This window comes from Polypterus senegalus, chromosome 9 (genome assembly GCF_016835505.1).
Source record: "Polypterus senegalus isolate Bchr_013 chromosome 9, ASM1683550v1, whole genome shotgun sequence".
Classification (NCBI taxonomy): domain Eukaryota; kingdom Metazoa; phylum Chordata; class Cladistia; order Polypteriformes; family Polypteridae; genus Polypterus; species Polypterus senegalus.
Genome location: NC_053162.1, coordinates 173,966,117 through 173,987,464, shown reverse-complemented (window position 1 = coordinate 173,987,464; position 21,348 = coordinate 173,966,117). Strand labels below are relative to the sequence as shown.

General features: G+C 38.3%; 1 protein-coding gene across 1 annotated transcript in view; it reads left to right on the top strand.

Moving 5' to 3' along the window:
* Positions 1 to 19,864, top strand: part of ddx31 (DEAD (Asp-Glu-Ala-Asp) box polypeptide 31) — a 133,189-nt gene extending 113,325 nt beyond the window's left edge. Inside the window, exon 21 of the mRNA XM_039764299.1 lies at positions 19,177 to 19,864. Within this exon, the coding sequence (XP_039620233.1) occupies positions 19,177 to 19,321 (145 nt within the window). The 3' untranslated portion in view covers positions 19,322 to 19,864. The remainder of the gene's footprint in view (positions 1 to 19,176) is intronic.
* The last annotated feature ends 1,484 nt before the right edge of the window (positions 19,865 to 21,348 follow it).

The window sequence follows — 21,348 nt, the reverse complement described above, 5'->3', positions numbered from 1 at the left end:
ATTTACAGACCTGCTCTCTTCATCCAGAACTATCATGATGCTTTCTCAGCTGTCTTCACTATGATGCTGATAGCTCTTCTCCTTCTTACTCATGTAATGCTGAGTTAGGTAAAGGCTTTTCAGAAAGACTTTACTGAAAACCTGAGTGCCCACCTCCACAGGCCATTACTTATCCTTCCAATCTTTAGAATAATAGTTGCCAATAAGGTCTTTGTATTTTACACTTTTCTTATCTGAGGCTTCTTCAGTTTGTTCTTCCCATGGTACTATGAGCTGAACCATGACAATGTGCCTTGTTGAATCTAACCTGAGCACTATGTCAGGCCTAAGAGACCTCTCATAGATGTATGAAGTGAACTTTAATTGGTCTGACCTCCTTTGCTAGTCCTGGGAAATATGGTGCAACCCAGCTGCTCACTATATTCTTGTTGATGTTAGTCTCATTTCCTCTCTTACAAAACAAATAACGTTCATCCCAGTGATCTCTTTCTGGCCACTATTGACTGCACTGCAGATTGTGTCTGCTATAGTCTGGGGCACCTGGTAATGCCACCACCTAAGGCAACCTTCTACTAAAGCCCTCGGACAGCCGCTGAGAATGTGGTCCAGCATTTTCTTCTTTGGGCAGAGGGGGCAGTCTGGTTTCTCCACCAGGGCCCCCGCAGTGCAGATTGGATGGGCTCAGGAGAATATTATGAAAGACCTTGATCAGGAATGTCACACGTTGCTCCTCCATCCATCACAAGTCGTTCCACGTGATTATTATCTCCATTGCATGCTCCCATCTTTTCCAGGAAAGTTAATATCTGTACATGATGTCTAGCTTCCCTGTGGCATCTTAACTTAGGTCTGGTTGGTTTGATGAATAATTGCAGTGCATTTATCGGTCTAACACTTTTGAGCATTGCCTTCAGCTTATAACACTGAGTTTTAAGGTAAGCCAACTAATTGACCAGTATTGTTGTGGTACCTTCGTAGGTCACTTCTTCCACCATATATTAAACTTCCTACTTCATGGTTTCTAGGGAGCCAAAAACTGTTTGAAGTGCAACAGACACAAAGCCTTCTGCATGGCATGCCGAGAATAGCCATGTACACATCCACATTGGTACCTTCTTCAGAGTCACCAGTTTGCCTAGCACTGTGATTTGTGCCCCTTGAGGAGATCCATATGAACAAGTCAGAGCGAATATAAACTCTAAAACTGGGTTTCTTGACCTTGGTTCAGAAAGTATCCAGAACAGATATTGTTTGACTATAGTCATCTCATCTGTATTTCAAAAGCAGCTAAATCTAATTAATAACCATGATACCACCACAAGCTCACTGAAGTTTTGCACACAAAGCAGGGGCCAAATGAGCTTTCAAACTTTACAGCTAGTTCCAGTCAGGAACATTAGTTAAAAAGAGACTTCTGCTGGTTCTCTTTCTCCAGGTGCTAGAATAAAAGTGGCAATAAAAAAAATAAATTTTGTCTGAATTACTTGATGTTGGTGGACACAGGATGATCCTAAATCATTATGTCCGCTCATTACTTGTACTTTTAATTTATTACAAGGAAGGTGATTGAAAACTGCTAAATATCATTTATTTAAACAATTCAAATTTACACATATTCCGTAAAGTATGCAAAACTTTGATTGCCTTGTCCAGAAATGTGATTTCTTTGTGCTGTTGAAACATTTCCATGAAACCGTACTGGGTCAGGTGCTCAGTTTCTTTAGGAGTCATTTCCCTTACTTGCTTTATAGTGTATGCTTTCATACGTAAAAACCTAAGGCTTTACTTAGTAAACCTTCTGTTTTAGCTAAACAACAGCCTTGACAGACAGAGTTAATGGTGATGGAATCCTGTATATCACATTAAAATTATGTGACTTTCAATATTCAAAACTTTTTAAGTGTGTTTTAACCCTACAACATTGGTCTGTCTGTACCACACAGAATTTAGATCCTTTGTAATTTAATTATATCCTCCTGCATCTTTTACGTAAGAACGTAACATAAAAACTTCTTCTCTAACTGTTTAACTTATAGCTGTCATTATGTTTTACATGCTTGACCCGGCCATTTTGACACTTTTTTTCATGCAAACTGAGGCAGCGAATCATTCTAAGGCCTGACACTTTACTATGTATTAAAGGAATAGGCGCTTCCTAATGCTTTTAAGCTATGGCATTATTGGCAATTACCTGGCATACAGTTACTGAGTGGATTTTTCCCAGGCTACCCTAATCCTGCTTATTATTTTGTATTGTTTTTTTATTGTGCCAAGATTATACTGTTCTGTAAATCATTTGAGTCTCATGTTGTAACTTGTTAAATGTATTATAAAATCCTGGTGGATGTAATAGTTGGTTGGTTTTTGTTTTTAGCAATAATGTAGACATAAACAATCCATTATTCACCTCCATGTCTCTGCAGATAGATGTGACAAATCTATTTAACAACACATATCTGATATTTTTTCTCCCTTTTTAATTTATTAATTTCTTTCTTGATAAGCAACTACAAGTCATTGTGCAAAGCAATGGAGCCTTGTGTTCTGTGACAATCTTTGGCTTTATAACTCAGACTCCGCAGGTGAGTGGGGAAAGACAGATGGTTGTGATAAGTGATTAAGTATAAGAGTTGTCTTATGATTCCAGTTGGTAAGGTAAGGAATTTGTGCAGTGCTTCCCATACAGTGTCACAGTGAATTGTTGTTGCTTTGTTTCCAAAAACAAGCCAAAACCCAGAGAAAATTGGCCTTAAACTAGCATGTGGCAGAGTGAGTCACAGAAATGTAAGGTTTTTGAGAAATTGTGGTAGGGTACTACCTGTAGGGGGAGCAAGACTACAGAAACACACATTCTCAGTCATTTGCATTAATAGTAATGTTTTGTGTGTGGATGATTGTGTTTTTATATTAGCTATTACTTGTTTTATTTTTTTTTTTTGTAGGGGGCGGTGGAAATGCATTAGTGTACTATTAGGCCTTGTTTAGTGTGATTAACTAAAACAGAAATAGCAGTCTGTTCATTTTAGTGGGTTATTTATATGCTTTTTTAAGATATGTAATTTTTCATCATTTGGTCAAACTGTTGCAAAGTGAAGTAGAGCCCTAATGTCTGCTATTTGTGCACATCATCACCAAGTCGAGAAAAAAATAAACACACACATATAAATTGCCTAAAAATTGAGTTTTACTAGTAGTGGGATTTGTCGGTCAAATAAAATGGGGAAGTACAAATTGAAAAGATAGGGCTTGCATACAGTCCATCTCTAAATTGACACATTTTGCTGCAGGCATTATTTGTATATATCAGTCAAAAAGAGCATCTCGTAGTTATTTAAAACTATATTTCCATCTGAATTAAGACAATCAGAGCACTTAAGTTCTGTATATTGTTTTTATTAATGTTTTATCATTTGTTATTATAGCAGTGAAAACAAAATTCTATAATATTGAAGGATTTGAATGCATTCAAGACAGCAACTTTCACTCTTAAATTTACAAGGCTCTAAAAATGGACTGAAGTAGCCTAGACATTAAGTTTCTCAGGAAAGTCTGAAACAACAACAGAAAGTGTCCTAATAGATAGCAACAGCAATGGATTCATGCCGACAAGATCAGCACTTGGTTAGTTAGAGGACAGATATGTTGTAGGTGGGAAAGGGTTCTGTGGCCTGCAGCAAGACATGTCAGTTCATCCATTTTGTGATTCTGTCTCTTCTGATTCAGTGTCTAAGCCTATAAGCCTATCCTAGCTGAATCAGGCACAAGGTAGGAACCAGACCTCAAGTGAGTGCCAGTCTGTTAAAGAAGACACCCACACACACTCACGGCAGGCAATGTAAAATGCTTATCTTTGGAACGTGAAAAGGAAGTGGCATACCATGGAAGAACATGCAATCTCCACGGATACGGCTAAGGTTGTGGAACAGTGTTGCTTCAGGGCATGTCATGGTGCTAACTGCAAAAGATGTAGTAGTGGTTTTATTATGTACTATCTATCTGCCCGCCTTGTTGCCAATTAATTTTGCCATTTTCATGCTTGTGGTTAGTAAGAATGATGCTAAATTGGAGTCATCTTGTCCATTTTCCTCTGCTTTCATGCAAATCATAAGCACTTAGTAATATTTCTTTCCCTTGCAGATGCCTATATAAAAATAAAAATGAATTTAAAAAAATATTTCAGTACATTAATTTAAATCTAGATTTTTCTACTACTGCAATTTACAAGAAGAAACAAGCAAGCAATGGGCAAGCTGTGGCTCCCTGTCTAGGTGAAGCACGGGTTAGTAACATCTCAGTGTAGACTTGCCTCCTCAACTACTAGTGCTCCCTTTTCACATTAAATGTCTTTAGGTATGTTGATGGGGTCCCACAGGATATTTGCCTATTTAGATTGGGCACTGTTGTGCAGCTGTTAATTAGCTTACATCAGGATGACCAGTTCAGAGTAATTTCTATTATTTAAGTATAAAGAAGTGTCATTACGGCTGAAATTTCAGTCCTTCCTAAATTGAGCATGTAAGACTTTGCTTTGTTTGGGAAGGAACATAAGAAATTTAACAAATGAGAGCAGACGATTCAGTCCATCAAGCTTGTTTGTTTAGCTCATAGCTGAGCTGTCCCAGACTTTTAGGTGTATGTGCTCCACTTCACATGACCACCCCAACATGTACCTTTCTTGATCAAGAGCTTCTTAAAGAAAGGTGTGTCTTCAGGATGAAATGCCACATTTGTTTGTCAATGTCTGTTTAAGCAGTAGTCTGTTTATATGAATTTTATTCAGCTGAGTATGGAATATTAAATACCAAAGCATTTGTGGTCACTAGTGATTAGTTCAGCTTCTGTAGGGTCAGTCTACAAGATGCGGTCAGATCATAATTAGTCTGGATTATGGTCAAGAAAATTGTCTCTGAGGTTTTACTAGATGGTGGTGCAGGAGACCAGGACAGACGTTTAGCTTAATTAGCAGTCATTAACGCCTCAACAGCCTGAAGTCATTACAGTGGCTCGGTGCAGCAGTAGTTAAGTAACCGCTCTTTGTTTTTTTTGCATGCCACTGGTTTCTGGCAGCATGTACAGTAGCAGATGGGTTGCTCTAGTAAGCCTGGTACGTAACCTTTGATTAACTTTTGGGTGTTAGCTATTAATAAGTATGCAGATTCTCTGGGGAGCTTTAGCAATATGGAATTGGGGCAATCCAGCACTAAGATCCAAAGGACGAGGAAAAGTTCAAATTTGTATATTTAACTCTTTTTTTTCTCTTTTTGTTGTCATGTGATGTTTCTTTTCTAAGTCACACTTAATCAGGATGATTTCTGCTTGCTTTTTTTGACCTGCTTAAATCCAAAGGGCAGATTTAGCAGCAGGTGAGGGCCATATCTTGAGCAGCTGTCATTTCAGAGTGGTTGGCTTGGAAGCAATGGCCATGGCATATTTACAGGACCAATTACTGCCTCCCTCTCTAGGGTCCCACACATTGCCTCTCAGCTTAGGCTTCATTTGATTGGCTATGTCAACACCATCAATGTGAAAAGTGAGGCTTAGTGTGGTATTAGAGATGCAGCTTCATCAGAATCTGTTACTCACTAGAGTTTTCTATTGAACTGAATCCTGCTGGGACTATGGTCACAATGAGCACAGAATATCCACCTGGGTCAGCTAGTCATAATACATGAGTGTCTTTGAAAGTTCTCTGCATTTCTGAATACCTTTCAAAAGGCATCATTAAAATAAAAATAAAAATTCTGTGCGTCAGTAGGTCAAATTTTTTTCCCTTGTGAGCGCAGTTCCAAAGTAATCTGAATATCTAGTAGATATTTTTGTTTATTATAAAGTAATGTTACAGCACCACTTGCTCACATTGTCATACTTCTGTCTCTCAGTTGTTGTGTTGAATTTGCTTATGCCTTCCATAACCATATGTATGTTTTTTTTTTGCGGTACATTGGTTTTCTGCCATAAACCAGAGCCATTCATAATAATTTGACTCTGTATTAGCCTAATATGCTTGAGCAATGGACTGGAAACACAGAGCAGGTATGAGTGCAGCACAAGTTTTAGAATAGATTTTTTAACAGTTTCCATGGATAATAAACTTTTAAGTCAGAAAATTATTTTTTCCTTTAAAATGTGTTTATAATTTCTCAGGAAGAGCTTTTCTGAGGTAACCGAGCATTATGCAAAGCTATTTCAAGTTGAAGGCAGAGTTAAAACTGAAAAATGAGTGCTGGGTGCCCTTCAAGACATTGTGGCAAACCTGTTGTGCATCTTTCAAAAGACATTGGGGAAAAGAGCAAACAAAACGCCGATTATTCTAGTCTTGCCTTTGTAATTTAAAGCATATGCTATTAATAGATTATTAGTCTGTCAATAATTCAGCCCTATCGTTCTGTCTATCTATCCTTTGTCTCACCATGAAAGGTTTTCACTCTCAGACTAATGAAGTAAAGCATGGATGAGGAAAGCATGCACAGAACTGCACTCTAAATATATTTGGTGGGTCTAGTGACCTCATCTTTCTAAATATCCTACATATAGTCTGGTGGCTCATCTTATTTCGCTGTGCTTCACTCTGAGATTGACTGCGATTCTGGGGTGAGTTTTTTCCACTAAAGTTTTTATGCACTGGTCTGTGGGGCTGTTTCACATGTTGGATTATTTTTTCATTTTGCCCCAGGCAGTAACTAATAGAGACATTGGGAAAACTAGTTACAACAGAGTTATACATTACTTTTCATGAGGATATACAGTATCATTGATTACTGAACCTTCACTTTTTAGCACTAATACAAGAATAAAAGATATCAATGTCAATAAATGATGTGAATTAAAACACATTTTAGAGGTTGTTTGCAATTAAAAATGTTAGAGAGCTGTGAGGCGCCTGTCATGCAAGCTGGTAACCACCAGCAACTTGTCTTCTAATTGGGTTGTGACTTTGGGTCTGCCATATCTCCTTCTATCAGTTTCTTCCAGTTTCCAATTGCTTTTTGATTGTGTAGAACACCACTGGACTCGTTGACACTTTGATTTTTATTTATTTTTTTTTTAAGATTTCTTTAAATTAAAGGCCTACGCTTCTAAGGGTAATAATGTTCTGTCTCATTTCATTTGTTAATTGGCGTTTTCTTGCCATTATCAGTAGAATTTACAACTTAAACAGTATTGTCCAAGTAGTACTTCAGAGGGTGTAGTAACATAGTCTGTTCCAACTCTGCTTTATGACACACAGAGGGTTTTTAAGTAATCAACAGAAGCTGGAACACCTGTGCAAATTGTTTGCTTCAACTTGCGAGGCTTAATTTACTTTAATTGCTACAGAACATTCTGTAGGTCATAACATATTAGTTGTTCCCTGAATAAGGCCCATTTGTAATATTCTGAAATTTCCTTTTTTCAGTGTTTGTTAACCCAAACTTTAAATTTTAGGTCATTCATTGCATTTCAACTGATTAAATTTGAAGAAAAACAGTGGTGTTTTAAAAGTTTTGTCTGGTAAAATGTATATCTAAATATATATACAATAAAACATCTGTATGTCTGTCCTCTTTTCACGAGAGAACTACTTAACGGATTTATATTGTTTTTTTTTCTATAATTTGCTTGATTTTGTGACCTCTGTCATTGGCGCTAAGTATCATAGTTACCTTGCAGTACTGATTTATTTGCGGTAATCCCAGAGAGATGAATCATAGTTTGCTTGGAGGACAGAGGCTGTGGGCCGAGGGGAGGGGGAAGCTTGACGTCAGGAGTAGGAAGCTGTGCAGGGTCCTCCTCCCTGTCCTGTTTCAATTCTATGGGAGTGAAGCTGCAGGGGATGGCTATAATAAATAAATAAAAAAATATCTGTACTAATAAAAGGCAAAGCCCTCACTGACTGACTGACTGACTGACTGACTCACTCACTCATCACTAATTCTCCAACTTCCCATGTAGGTAGAAGGCTGAAATTTGGCAGGTTCATTCCTTACAGGATACTTACAAAAGTCAAGCAGGTTTCATTTAGAAATTCTATGCGTAACGGTCATAATTTAATCCTACTTACGTACATATATATGTCCATAGCCTGCAGCTCGGTCGCCGTGTGAGGCGGCGTTGCGTCCCCCATCCCCACGCCTCCCACATAATTGACTGTCTGCCCATATAAGGCCATCTGTTTCTCCGGTCTCTTCATTCCCTTCTTTGCTTCACCACGGTATTCACGTCTCCCTGCTGATAACTGCAGCCTTTTTATTTAATTCACGGCTTCTCCGCTGTTTTATTGTTTGTTTATTACGATGCGAAGTTATCGATGAAACCGGTTGTATACTTACAACGCTTGACAGATGCCGAATGTCACTTCAACACAAGTCCTCCAAATACTAATGTAATTGAAACAAACCATGAAACTCAAACCGATTATGACAGCAGCAATCCAAGCTATGAGAAAACAGTAAAAAGGAGGCGTGTCAGACGTCGTGGTACATTTTCTGATGCAGCTAGATGGAAACAACTTTGTGACGCTGTCGCCAAATATTCGCAGAAAAATCCACAAGTTAATAGACACGCATCACTAAATACTTGCAGGCAAATCCACAAGTTCATAGAAACGCTGTCGCTAAATACTCACAGAAAAATCCACAAGTTCATAGAGACGCTGCCACTAAATATTCGCAGGCAAATTCCGGGAATGCCTGTTAAACATCTTAGATTCACGAGTAGCGATTTGGGTAGTGAGATGTCTAATGAGGTGATCACCATCAATCAAAGAACTGCCACTTACCGAGTGGTTCTCATGCCCGGAGCTGCCGCCTGCCTTTTATATTCTCTGTGTTACATATTGCACGGCCATATCAGGCTCAATCTTGATATCCGGAGGAACATTGTGTCTTATGTATTGAATGACTGGGACAGGTTCAAGGTGTGGACTGATGACGGTACAGGAGATAATTATACTACACAGGGGCACTAGAAGAGTGAAATGCTTAAGCCCTTCACCTATGGTTCTGCATGTGAGTTCATGGCTGTCGCTGAATTGTTAGGTTGTCGCTTTCAAGTCTACCGAAATGGCCAAATATTTTAACCTTTGGAGAGGTCTTAAACATCTTAGATTCACAGGTGACAATTTGAGTAGTGGACACTTTGATGTTTATGAATGTTTCAACTCTCAAAAGCTGGATGCAAAGTTATCGATGAAGCTGGTTGTATGCTTACAACGCTTGACAGATGCTGAATGTCACTTCAACACAAGTCCTGCAAATACTAACGTAATTGAAACAAACCATGAAACTCAAAAAAATTATGACAGCAGTAACCCAACCTGTGAGAAAACAGTAAAAAAGGAGGCATATCAGACGTCGTGGTACATTTTCTGATGCAGCTAGATGGAAACAACTTTGTGACGCTGCCACCAAATACTTGTAGAAAAATCCACAAGTTAATAGACACGCTGTCGCTAATTACTCACAGGCAAATCCACAAGTTCATAGAGACGCTGTCGCTAAATACTCGCAGAAAAATCCACAAGTTAATAGACATGCTGTCACTAAATACTTGCAGGTAAATCCACAACTTAATAGAGACGCTGCCGCTAAATACTCGCAGGCAATTCCACAACCTAATACCAGGAATGCCTGTTAAACATCTTAGATTCACGAGTACCGATTTGGGTAGTGAACACTTCGATTAATGAAACCTGTTATCTTTACAACGGTTGACAAACGCGGAATGTAACTTGAACACAACACGTCCTCCAAATACGAACCTGATTGAAAGAAATAATGATAATCAAATCCTTGATGACAGCAACACTCATAACTGACAAAACAATTACATTGACAATCATGTTATGTTATTTTTAAAATGTTTCCTTTTTTTTCATAACTTATTTAACACACTACTTCCCCGCTGCGAAGTGTGGCTATTTTGCTAGTATATATATATATACACTATGTCTTGCATAGTTTTACTGCAAAGAGTTTCACCCTAATTCTGGGCTCATCAGGCGTACACACTCGCTGCACTCCCTCTCGGGGATCGAACCTTGGGCGTCGGCGTCAGAGGCGAAGCTGTTTGCCGACTTGCAGACCAACCACAAGCGTTACCTGGTAGGTAACCACCCATACAATCAGATTGTGACTACGAATGCCATGAAAATATATATATATTGTTTTACACATATGGTGTATTCATAAAGTATTCAAAGCCCTTCTCTTTCTGCACACTATTGTGTTACAGATTTAAGTTTAGATAAATTTCCCGTATTTGCCCATGTGTTTATGCTCAGTATCCCAAAATTACAAATGCAAAACATGTTTTCAGAAAGGTAAGTAAATTTATTAAAAGTCAAAAACTGAAATCTCTCATTCATACAAGTATTCAAACCCTTTGCTGTGATATTACATATTGTGGTGCACTTCCTGTTTCCTTCAGTTCTCCTTGAGATATTTATAGACTGGAGTTCACCTTTGGCCAAGTTAATTTTTGATAGGACATTGTTTAGAAAGGCATACATCTGCTTATATAAGGTCTAAAACTGGATGTCAGGACAAAAATCATGCCATGAAGTCTAAGAATCTTTTGTAGATGTCTGCAATGAAATTGTGGTGAGGCATAGACCAGGACGAGGCTATAAAACTATTTCTAAAGCTTTGAGTGTTCCCAAGAGCACAACAGGCTCAGTAATAGTGAAATGGAAGAAGTATGGAACCACCAGGACTTCTCTTAGAGTTGGCTTACTGGGCAAGAAGGGCCTAGGTCAGGGAGTGGCAGAAAGCACAATGATAACTCTTAACAGAGCTTCAGAAGTTCTCTCCTGAGATCGGAAAACCTGTATGAATGATGACCATCTCAATAGCACTCCATCAATCAGGCATTTTTGGTAAGGTGTCTAGACAGAAGCCATTCATTAGTAAAAAGCATATGACAGTTTAAAGCACTCTGGGAGCACAAGAAAAAGATTCTCTGGTCTGATAAGATAGACTTTAGACAGAATTCCAAGCACTGTGTCTGGCAAGGACGAGGCACTACTCGTCATTTGCCTAATACCGTCCCTGTGGTGAAGCATGGTGGCGGAAGCATCATGCTATGGGGGAGCTTCTCAACAGCAAGGACAGGGAGACTGGTCAGAGTTGAGGGAAGGATAAATACAGCCAAATACAAAGAGGTCCTTGAAGAAAGCCTTCTTCAGACAGCAGGCCACCTCATACTGGGATGATGGTTCACTTTTTAGAACTGCAATGACACAAAGCACACGGCCAAGGCAACGTCGAAATGGCAAGTCTCAGATTGTCCATAAGTGGTCCAGCCAAAGCCCAGACATAAACTCTATAGAACAAGGGTAAAGAGACCTGAAGATGGCAGTTTACACATTTCTCATTCAATTTAATGGAGCCAGAAATGATCTGTTAGGAGGAACGGGATAAACCGTCCAAATCCAGGAATTCAAAACTTGTTGAGATTTACCCAGGATAATTTGAAGTTGTGATTGCTTCTAACAGAGCTTCTGCAAAGTACTGAATTAAGGGTCTAAATACTTCTGTGAATGAGAGATTTCAGGTTTTTTTTATTTTTAATAAATTTGGAAACCTTTCTGAAAACATGTTTTCACTTTGTCATTTTGGGTTGTTGAGTATAGATTGATATGGAAAATGTATCCATTTAAAATTGAATCTACAACACCATAAAGTGTATAGAAAGTGAAGGGGTCTGAATATTTTTTTGAATCCATTATATGTTCTTTATCTGAATATGTGTGTCATCTTTTCTTAACATGCATATCGTTCCTATTCATCTGTTTTAGGAAACCACTTTGTGTTGCTTAGTGTCAACGGGATAATATACTTGCTTGTCCCTCGAGATGAAATCATTCCTATTGCTGCAGATACCAAAGATGAGGCTTTTGATGACTCCGTCTCTCCTGAGAAAGATGGCTTCATTCTCTGTCTGTGCTGGGGGCAGCCAAGAGAGAGTCCCGCAGTCTAAAACTGTGAACTCTGTGTAATGATGTCAGCCGCCCTAGGCAATCCCTTGACAGGCAAGAGAAATCCCTGGTGCACAGTTCCATCATAGCAGTTAGAATCTTTCAGTTGTTTTAATCCACTAGTCCTCATCCAGCATAAAGGCAGCCATTCACATGTATTGTATACTCGTGTGACATGTCAAAGAAGGCCAGTTCCACCTCGGACACATCTGCAATTTTTTTTCTTTTCAAACCCACTCTCGCCAAGCATCATCAAAGTAAGTAAACAAGCCACCCCCACCCCTTTTTCTTCTAAAATCATAGGTGAAGGCCTGGCCAGCTTGTCCAGCTGCTCACAGGTGAGACTTCATTACAGGTGTTTGTGGCTGCGGTCGACTCTCGTCAGACATGTCCTAATTAAGTGGTTTCATGGGAGACTTTGTGGGCACTGGAGTTGGTCTGTGACCTGTTGCACTGGTGGGTTGACCCTCAGATGCACACTTTGTCTACCTAGTTGGTGTCTCCAAACTACTCTTGATGGTCCTTCTTACTGATTAAGTTATTTTTTTCCTTATACTTGCATGCCTTTAATTAATCTACCTCTAGGAAGAATGGTTTAGAGGGCACTGCTGCATCTCCACTAATTCACTGTGGTGCCCTGTGTTCTTGGTTTGGACATGAAAGCCTCGAGGAAGCGGCTCTTTGATTCCCTTCATCTGTTATATCATTAAATTCTGAGTGCCCTCTAGGTGTAGCATTGGCATCAAAGACTTAAACAATACAATGTCAAGGAGTTGCAGTATAGCAAATTTTGGAAGTGACTAGAGTGTACAAAATGTGATTAAAAAAAAAAAAAAAGTTTCCTCGAAACTTGTTTTTGCTTTGATGATGTTAAATAACATGCCGCAAGAACAGGTGTGCTTCAGATTTGCTGGAATATTTTTGTGTTATTAGCTTTTTTAAAAAAATGTTTTTTTTTATCATTCTTTGGTTAGTATAAGTGTATTCTTCTGTTACATTTTGGAATGTTTGAGAAATATTTCTTCATTATACTTCTGTTGATGTTAGATGTTAGATGGATGATTCTTTATTACTGGAAGTATTCATTGAGATTAATTCCATCTTTATTAGTCAGAAAAGCCTTAATGACCGCTGCCTTGTCAGCAGCCTGAATTGGGTAACTTTGAAAGTTTCCTTTGTTAAAAGTTTCAGACCTTGTGGGCATCTTATAAAATGTGTATTTAAGTTATATAAAAATCATTGTGTCTCACCTCTTGTCCATATCATTAGTCACATTGACCATTAACTCACCAGCAGGGGTCCTTCGTCATCCTGGACTGAACAAGAAGAGGTGGATCAGAAGACCAGACAAAAGCCGACAAATTTGAGTCTTTAGTATAAAGTCGGTCAACCACCCTCCGCCCACTTTGATTTAGGGATGTTTTAGCCCTAGTCGAGCTTTTGTCCTAGGGCCACTTTTAAATGGCGCCTTGGCTGCTCTGATCCCCCAAGGGAAATAGCCTTGTGATCGCTCTCCTGGCTCTGTGGCTGACGCAAACACCAGATCTTATTGATTAAATAATCACTCCCTTATCCAGTGGAGGTCTGTTTTACATTGTCTCCTGCTGGGTGACATGGCTTTATTATTGCTGGCTAGGGGATCTTTTTTTTCCTCTGTGATTTTTGCTTTTATTTTCTGCACTCATAGTACAATTCCAATTGTTTTCTCTTTATTTATTTCTGTAAAGCTGGTGGAGATTTTTTGGGGAGGCCATAAATTTACTAGAGCTGCTTATATTGTTATGTATGTGGCAATGTGGGTGGACTTTAGAAAGGGGTAAGAAAAGCAAAGTCAACCTATTTAATGTAATATTTAATTTTATTGTGACTTTTATGTGTACCCTTTTTTCATTCAAATAAAGCCAAGTCTGTGAGTCGTGTTTATGCACAATTTGGCAAAATGTTTTTTCACAGTGAATTATCTGGGTTCGCTGGCAAACTTGTTTGTAAATTTTACACTGAAAATTCACCATGCGGCCGACTTAGGCAAACTTTTTTCTCCCCAGCACCCCATGATGCTTTGCAAGGTGTGACATCACAGAGCTCTAGCAGCCAATTTCTGAATACATTGTTGTTTGCATATGTCTTGCGATGGAGTAGGCTTAGACTATCCAACTTAGCTTTAGAATAGTGTCACTAGAATCCACTAGTGGGACTATTGGGTGGGTTACACAAATGACTGCAAAAACTTTCTTTGACCTCAGAATTGTATTTTTCAGAACGCATTTCAAACGTGTTCTATATATTATATGAGTTTGAGAATACAAGCTTTGTGATATGATGGAGATTTTCAGTGTTCTTGGGAAGCTTAAAATTACAAAGTCAATCATTTGGATAACAATTCAGCTGGCCAAGAAAGAGCATGATTAAAAATTGTCTGCTTTTCTATGTTTTAGAACCTCTGCTTGATGATTAGGGAAAAAGAAATGGATTGTTATGGGGAAGAAGGGATTTTAATTTGGAAATTATTTCCTTTGGACTTGCTGGACAGTTTTGTATTTGCTACAGTGCTTTTGAACTTTAAAGCAAAAGGATCTTTATTTCTGTATAATTCATAATTATTTGAAATGAAAATTAATTTGTTTGCATTATAACAAAGGTTATTTTTGTCATTTCTCCTATGGCAATTACCAAAAAAATGGAAACCGGTTATTGAGTGTATCTTGCTGATTTAGTTTTCACTATTTCTCACTCTGTTGGTTCTTAAGAGCTGCCAGGATCCCCACTTTATGTACATGATTAGGTAGCTTGTTCCAAATGGGCCATAGCTCTGAAGAAGTGAGCCCACTTCCCCTAACTGTTCACCAGTTGTCCTCAAGAAGGTTAAAGAATTTTGCACTTTATCAGCTTCCTGAATAATTTTTCATATTCTCATATAGACCTCTGTGTTTAATACTAAAGAGATTCATGTAGTATCCTTTTGTCCCAGAATACTCTTGGTTGTTCATCTTAGCACAGCTTCTAGTGCTGCTATGTCTTTTTTGTACTTGGTAACCACAACTGTATACATTCCTGTAGACGCTCCCTCACAGGTGCATTACACAATTTCCGTCTATACTGCAAAGACTAACATTTTATTCACCTTCTGTACGTTGCTAGAGAATTTGAATGTTGTGTCAACATAAACCTCCTAATCCTTTTCACAGTTTGCTTTTTGTAGCTCTGCATCACCCATTTATGATTAATGTTCCTTTTAACTGCATGTAGCTCTTGGCATTTATCTGCATTAAATTGAATTTTGCCTGCTGCCCAGATGTGAAAATTGTCACTTTTTTGTTTTTGCCTTATTGCTAAGTATTTATTTTCCCTCCAGGCTTGATTTTACAAGTATATCACTTGATATGACTCTGCATCATTAGTAGAAATTAAAACGAGTAACAGTCCTAGGACATATCCTTGACAAATCGAGTTTGAGCCTTTTCCACTTAACTCTTCACCTATTAAACCAGCTAGCAGTGCTGTTAAACAAACTACTGCTCATTTCTGCAGCTTCTTCTTTCACTATTAACTTGCTGTGTAAAAAGTGTGCAAAGCCTAAGTAAATTAAGTTAGGCTAGGGGTGTTTTCTCCTAGAATTATCTTCCATACTTTCAAAAACCTGTTCCAGTGTTTTAAATCCAGTCTGAAGAAAAATAAGAACTACATATATTAATTAATTTACTAAACAGGCTTAATCTAAATTTATAGTTCTAGGTGAAGTAGAAGGAACAAAGCTTACCCTGAACTTAGATGCAACTTCTAATTTTAAAAATGCCTGTATTATATAATACTTTAAAAAAAATAACAAAAACTTATCTCGGCCACCATATGTGTTGAGGTGCGAAAGCATAAATATCATGTCTCGATGCATGCTCAATAATCCAGGTAAGGAAATTCTAGAAAGTTGATTCAGTCAGAGGAAGTCACTTGGATGAGTGATGTAACGTACTGTATCTCCCTGGAAAAGAACTATGTCCAGATGAACTGAAGCAAGTTTCTATCATGAATATCATTATGGTGGAGACACAATTGACTTCCATAGCCTAATGGTACTGAAGGAAATTGAATCAAAAGAAGATGGTTAATACAAATAGTGAAGAGCTACTGATTATGTAATGTAATAAAGTTTCCAACTAAATGTAATTAATTCATTAAACATATTATGCAAAAAGCACTTGTATTCTTAGGTTGGTGGTCTTAGTAACCTGTCAGAAAGCACCGACCACAACAGTAACAACACTTGAATGTCTGGTAATGTTGCAGACCCATTTTTGTTGGAAGCTGGTGATGGGGGGGGTTGTTTGGTGTCCCTTCTTCCATTTACATATTTTCATATGGCAATTTGTTATGACACACACATACATATTTTATATATATATATATATATATATATATATATATATATATATATATATATATATATATATATATATATATGAAAAAAATTACGAGAGAAAATTACTCAAAATATATTTTACCAGTAACGGCATACTGCACGATAACATGCAGTGAATATACTTGACTTGAGCATTCCTCCTTTTTCTCTGTACGTTTATCATTCGTTTGCTCAGAGGTTGATGGGCTTGTTGCTTCCTGAGCAGCTCTTCTTTTCTCCACTTTAGCGGTTCATTTCTTCCCTTCTTTCGTTGCCATCTTTTGGCATTAAAACTGATTAAGTAAGTGTTTGTGTTGCAATTACTTAGTACATTTTCTTTAATTTTTCACTTAAGCTGGCACTTAAGTCTTCAATCTGCCTCAAGAATGATTTATGATATGAAGAGGTAGTGGAAGTGACAGCAAAGGTGGTAGGGATGAGAACGTCGCCCATATGCATGCACCACACGGCCACCCTACTACCTGCTGCCGAGAGTTGATTCTGTAATAAAATAAAAAAAAAGAGGAATAACCTTGGAGGTCAATCGTCAACCAAAAGCGGATAGTAGAGGTCACGTAGTATATGTGCACCACATTTCAGGTCAATAGGTCAAATGGTTTGTGAGCTACAGGTGATTTAAAATCCTGGACAGACAAACGGACAGCAACTGTAGAGTATTATATATAAAGATTTTTTGTCACATATGCTATGATTTATTTTTTTATTTTTTTTATTTATTAATTTTATTACAATCAATACATAGCAATCAAGTTTTTACAAAAAAGAATTATGTTAAGAACAGATCGATCCCCACCCCTGAGAGAGAGAGCAAGCCAAACGGTGTAAAATTTAAGGCTTGTAAAAATACCAAAATTAATAAATTCTCTGTGCTTTATAAACTTATTTTAAAATATTACTGATTAGATCCCGCCATGTTTTGAAAAAAGTCTGTACAGATCCTCTAACTGAGTATTTGATTTTTTCCAAATTTAAATAGTATAACACATCAGTTTCCCACTGACTTAAAAGAGGAGAGTTTGTGTTCTTCCAGTTTATCAGAATGCGTGCCAACAGTGTAGTGAATGCAATCACAATTTGTTTGTCCTTCTCCACTTTAAGCCCCTCTGGAAGAACCCCAAACACAGCTGTTAATGTGTTAGGAGGGATTGTGAGTCCAAGGCTGTCTGAGAGGTAATTAAAAATTTTTGTCCAGAATGATGTTAATTTGGTGCAGGCCCAGAACATGTGACCCAGTGAGGCTGGGGCTTGGTTGCAACGTTCGCAGGTTGGGTCCTGCCCTGGAAACATTTTGGAGAGTTTTAGTCGAGACAGATGAGCTTGATATATAAATTTTGAGTTGTATAATTGTATGCTTTGCGCATATGGAGCTCGAGTGAATTCTCTGCATTGCTACTTTCCACTCGTTTTCTGATATATTAATTGAGAGGTCATTTTCCCAGTGTCCTCTTGGATCTTTGAAAGGAAGGGATTGTAAAATGATTTTATATATTGTAGAGATGGAGTCTAATTCCTCAAAATTGAGCAATATTTTTTCCAGCGTGGATGAGGGTGCAAGATGAGGAAAATCTGGAAGGTTCTGTTTAACAAAGTTCCTGATTTGAAGATAGTGTCATATGCTATGATTTATAAGCAGTCCTGTAGTATTTCACAATGTTTTTTGTACATTATGTGGCTTCTTAAACAACATTTATTTCTATAGCACATTTTCACACAAAGAATGTAGCTCACAGTGCCTTACAATGAGAAAGGAAAATAAAACAAATTACAATTAGATAGGAATAAGAATGAATACGTGACATAATAAAATTGTAGATAAGGATAAATCAATATGCACTTACGTAACACAGTTATATAAGTATTAGAGGGAGCAGAGTCTGTATGGATTCATTTTTAAGTCTCTAATGGTAAGTCCGCTGCTACGGTTAGATGGCCAGAGAAGACAGTAAAAATAAAACAAACTCCAGTGGCACGATGTTGGTGAAAAAAGCAAAATCTGCAGGAGTTCCAAGGCCATGAGACTGCCCAGTTCCCACTGTGCATTCTACCTAACATATACTAACATAAATGTATTAAAGTGGTTCATTATTTTTTTTTAAACTTTGTCCTAGGAGATTCAATGCAGTGTGTCTCATAGACAGGTGGATTATCCACTTTTATTCAGTCAGTCAGTCATTATCCAACCCGTTATATCCTAACACAGGGTCACGGGGGTCTGTTGGAGCCAATCCCAGCCAATACAGAGCGCAAGGCAGGTACAGACCCCCGGGCAGGGTGCCAGCCCACTGCAGGGCATACACACACTCACCAAGCACTGGAAACCAGAGCACCTGGAGGAAACCCACACAGACACGGGGAGAACATGCAAACTCCATGCAGGGAGGACCCGGAAAGCGAACCCAGGTCTCCTTACTGCGAGGCAGCAGCACTACCACTGCGCCACCATGCCGCCCTCCACTTTCATTCCAACATCTAATTGGTTTCCTCCAATTTTGTACTCTTTCCACAGTTAAGTTGGAAGGTTGAAATAGTTCTTGGATATGATGCAGAAATTAAATTACTTTGGTAGGGTTTCACAATTTAATGGCAGTAGTATTTGTGTGGTTAATACTTAAGACCACCCTAAATGTGCATCACTTAATATTAACCACGTCTCTATGCTCTAGCCAATTAATCTACTTTCATTAAATATTGTCTTGTAAAATCTCACAAAATGTAAACATTGTCTTAGAGTTGTTTTGTTTGAATGTAATTTTATTTTTAAGTTCTTTGGTGTCCTATTGAAGGCTCTCTAATCTTTTTCTTACAGAGCTTTTAAAGCCATGGGGAGTGACAAAAGTGTTGCTAACATCCTTCGATCTGAATATTCAAGTGGAATGGAGCCTGGCCTAATAAAGAAAACACAAAAGAAGAAGAAGTCCCATAATCGACCAGGCAGGAGACGAAAAATGTAGCTTTCAACCAAAATCAAGATCCTGATCTACCACCTTTCACCCTTTGACCTTCACTATGGACCCAGTGAACAAGGCCATGTGTCTTTTAAAATGAAGACTGATTTTAGTTGTGGTAACTGTCTGAAACATGAAGTTGTCTGACACCACTTACACCCACATGCTCTTGTTGGGAGGTCTTCCTTGGCTACAGTGTTGTAGTGAGATCAAGGCCAGATGGTTTGGAGTTTTTAGTGACTGAAGCTCCAATGTAGAAGTGTTAGCATCTATAAACTATTTACATGCACAGGTTCCAGAAAACAGGTGGGTAATATAGCAAGAACAGATTCTTTAAGCAAGTTTATTATGAGCAAGATTCTAATTTTCTGATTTTAAAATAAATTAATTATGTACAATTGATTCTTGACCAGGATTATTTCTTGGCATCAGGGATTTCCAAGAAAGGGAATATTTGGAAGAGCGTGTATTTTTTCTGGGAGTGTTACTTAAACATTGGCAATTAATTAATCTGCTTCCTGGAATAAACCATGCAGCCTTTTTAAAGTTTTTTTGTTTTTCCTGTTTCAATATCAAGAAACCTTCTTATTTGCTAAAGCCAGTTTGTGTTCACTAATGGCTTGGGCAAAATCTTACAAGTTCGGAGTACAGTAAGGAGACAGTTCTTTTGTGAAGGGCATAGTTGGATTTAAAATCAGTTTTCCCTTCCTTACACCTCCCCAGTCACCTTATTTGTGGACTTTATTTCTATTTCCTAGTGCTCTGTTGGCCGGCACGGTGGCGCAGTGGTAGCGCTGCTGCCTCGCAGTTAGGAGACGTGGGTTCGCTTCCCGGGTCCTCCCTGCATGGAGTTTGCATGTTCTCCCTGTGTCTGTGTGGGTTTCCTCCCACAGTCCAAAGACATGCAGGTTAGGTGGATTGGCGATTCTAAATTGTCCTAGTGTGGGTGTGTGTGTCCTGCGGTGGGTTGGCGCCCTGCCCGGGATTGGTTCCTGCCTTGCACCCTGTGTTGGCTGGGATTGGCTCCAGCAGACCCTGTGTTCAGATTTAACGGGTTGGAAAATGGATGGATAGTGCTCTGTTGATTCATTTCTTTAAACTATGGGCTACCATTACCTACACTTCAGACCATTTTGTAGTTGGGTAGTTATATGTCCAGTGCCAAATCACCTTTCTCCTCCTGCAACCCAGGCACCATTATATACTGTAAGTTCAAAATTCACATTTAAAAGTACATTTGACCTACCTGTTTGAAGCTATGGTTAAAATATGGTCAAGATCTGAGGAATTAACCAGGTGTCGAATGGGCTGTTTGAGTACAAAATCTACCTTGGATAGAAATGTGCTGTAGAATAACACAATACTTGTGTAAAGTTAATGTACCGCATATCACTTGTGGTTTGGCATTTAATTGCGTACAAAAGATTAAACTTGATTCAGTCTTCATTGCACTGACTATTCCAAAAAGAAACAAATTATGTTAACAAAAACTGACAATATCTCACATTAAGTCTAGACCACTTTTAGCAAAGTTCAAATTCAACCAGCACCCTTGAACACACCAGGGAATTTCCTTGACGAATTACAAACACGTATGAGAGTATAGTGGTTTACAGTGTGTTGGAAGGGGACAGCATGAGGTTGCTTTACTATTAAAGAATTTTATCCTTTGATCAAAAGCACTGCTCTTACATTCAAGTTTTTTCCACTTACATTTTAATAGCCATCCTGCCAAACATCCATCACCAAACATTCAGTGAATCACAGTGAACCTCTGATAGTATTCGAATAACCAATATTTACTTTTTGGGATCTGTCAGCTGCCTTTCATTCGTGTATGTCCTGATACTGCTTTTTTCCATAACATAGTCTGTCACAAAACATCAGGCACAAAACAGGAGCTGACATTATATTTGATGCCTAACCATCACAGGACGCCCTCAAAAAATGAAAATTTAGAGTCACAGTGTAGCCTAACATGCACGTCATTGGGATGAAACTATGGAAAAGCCATGTGAACACAGGAAGAATGG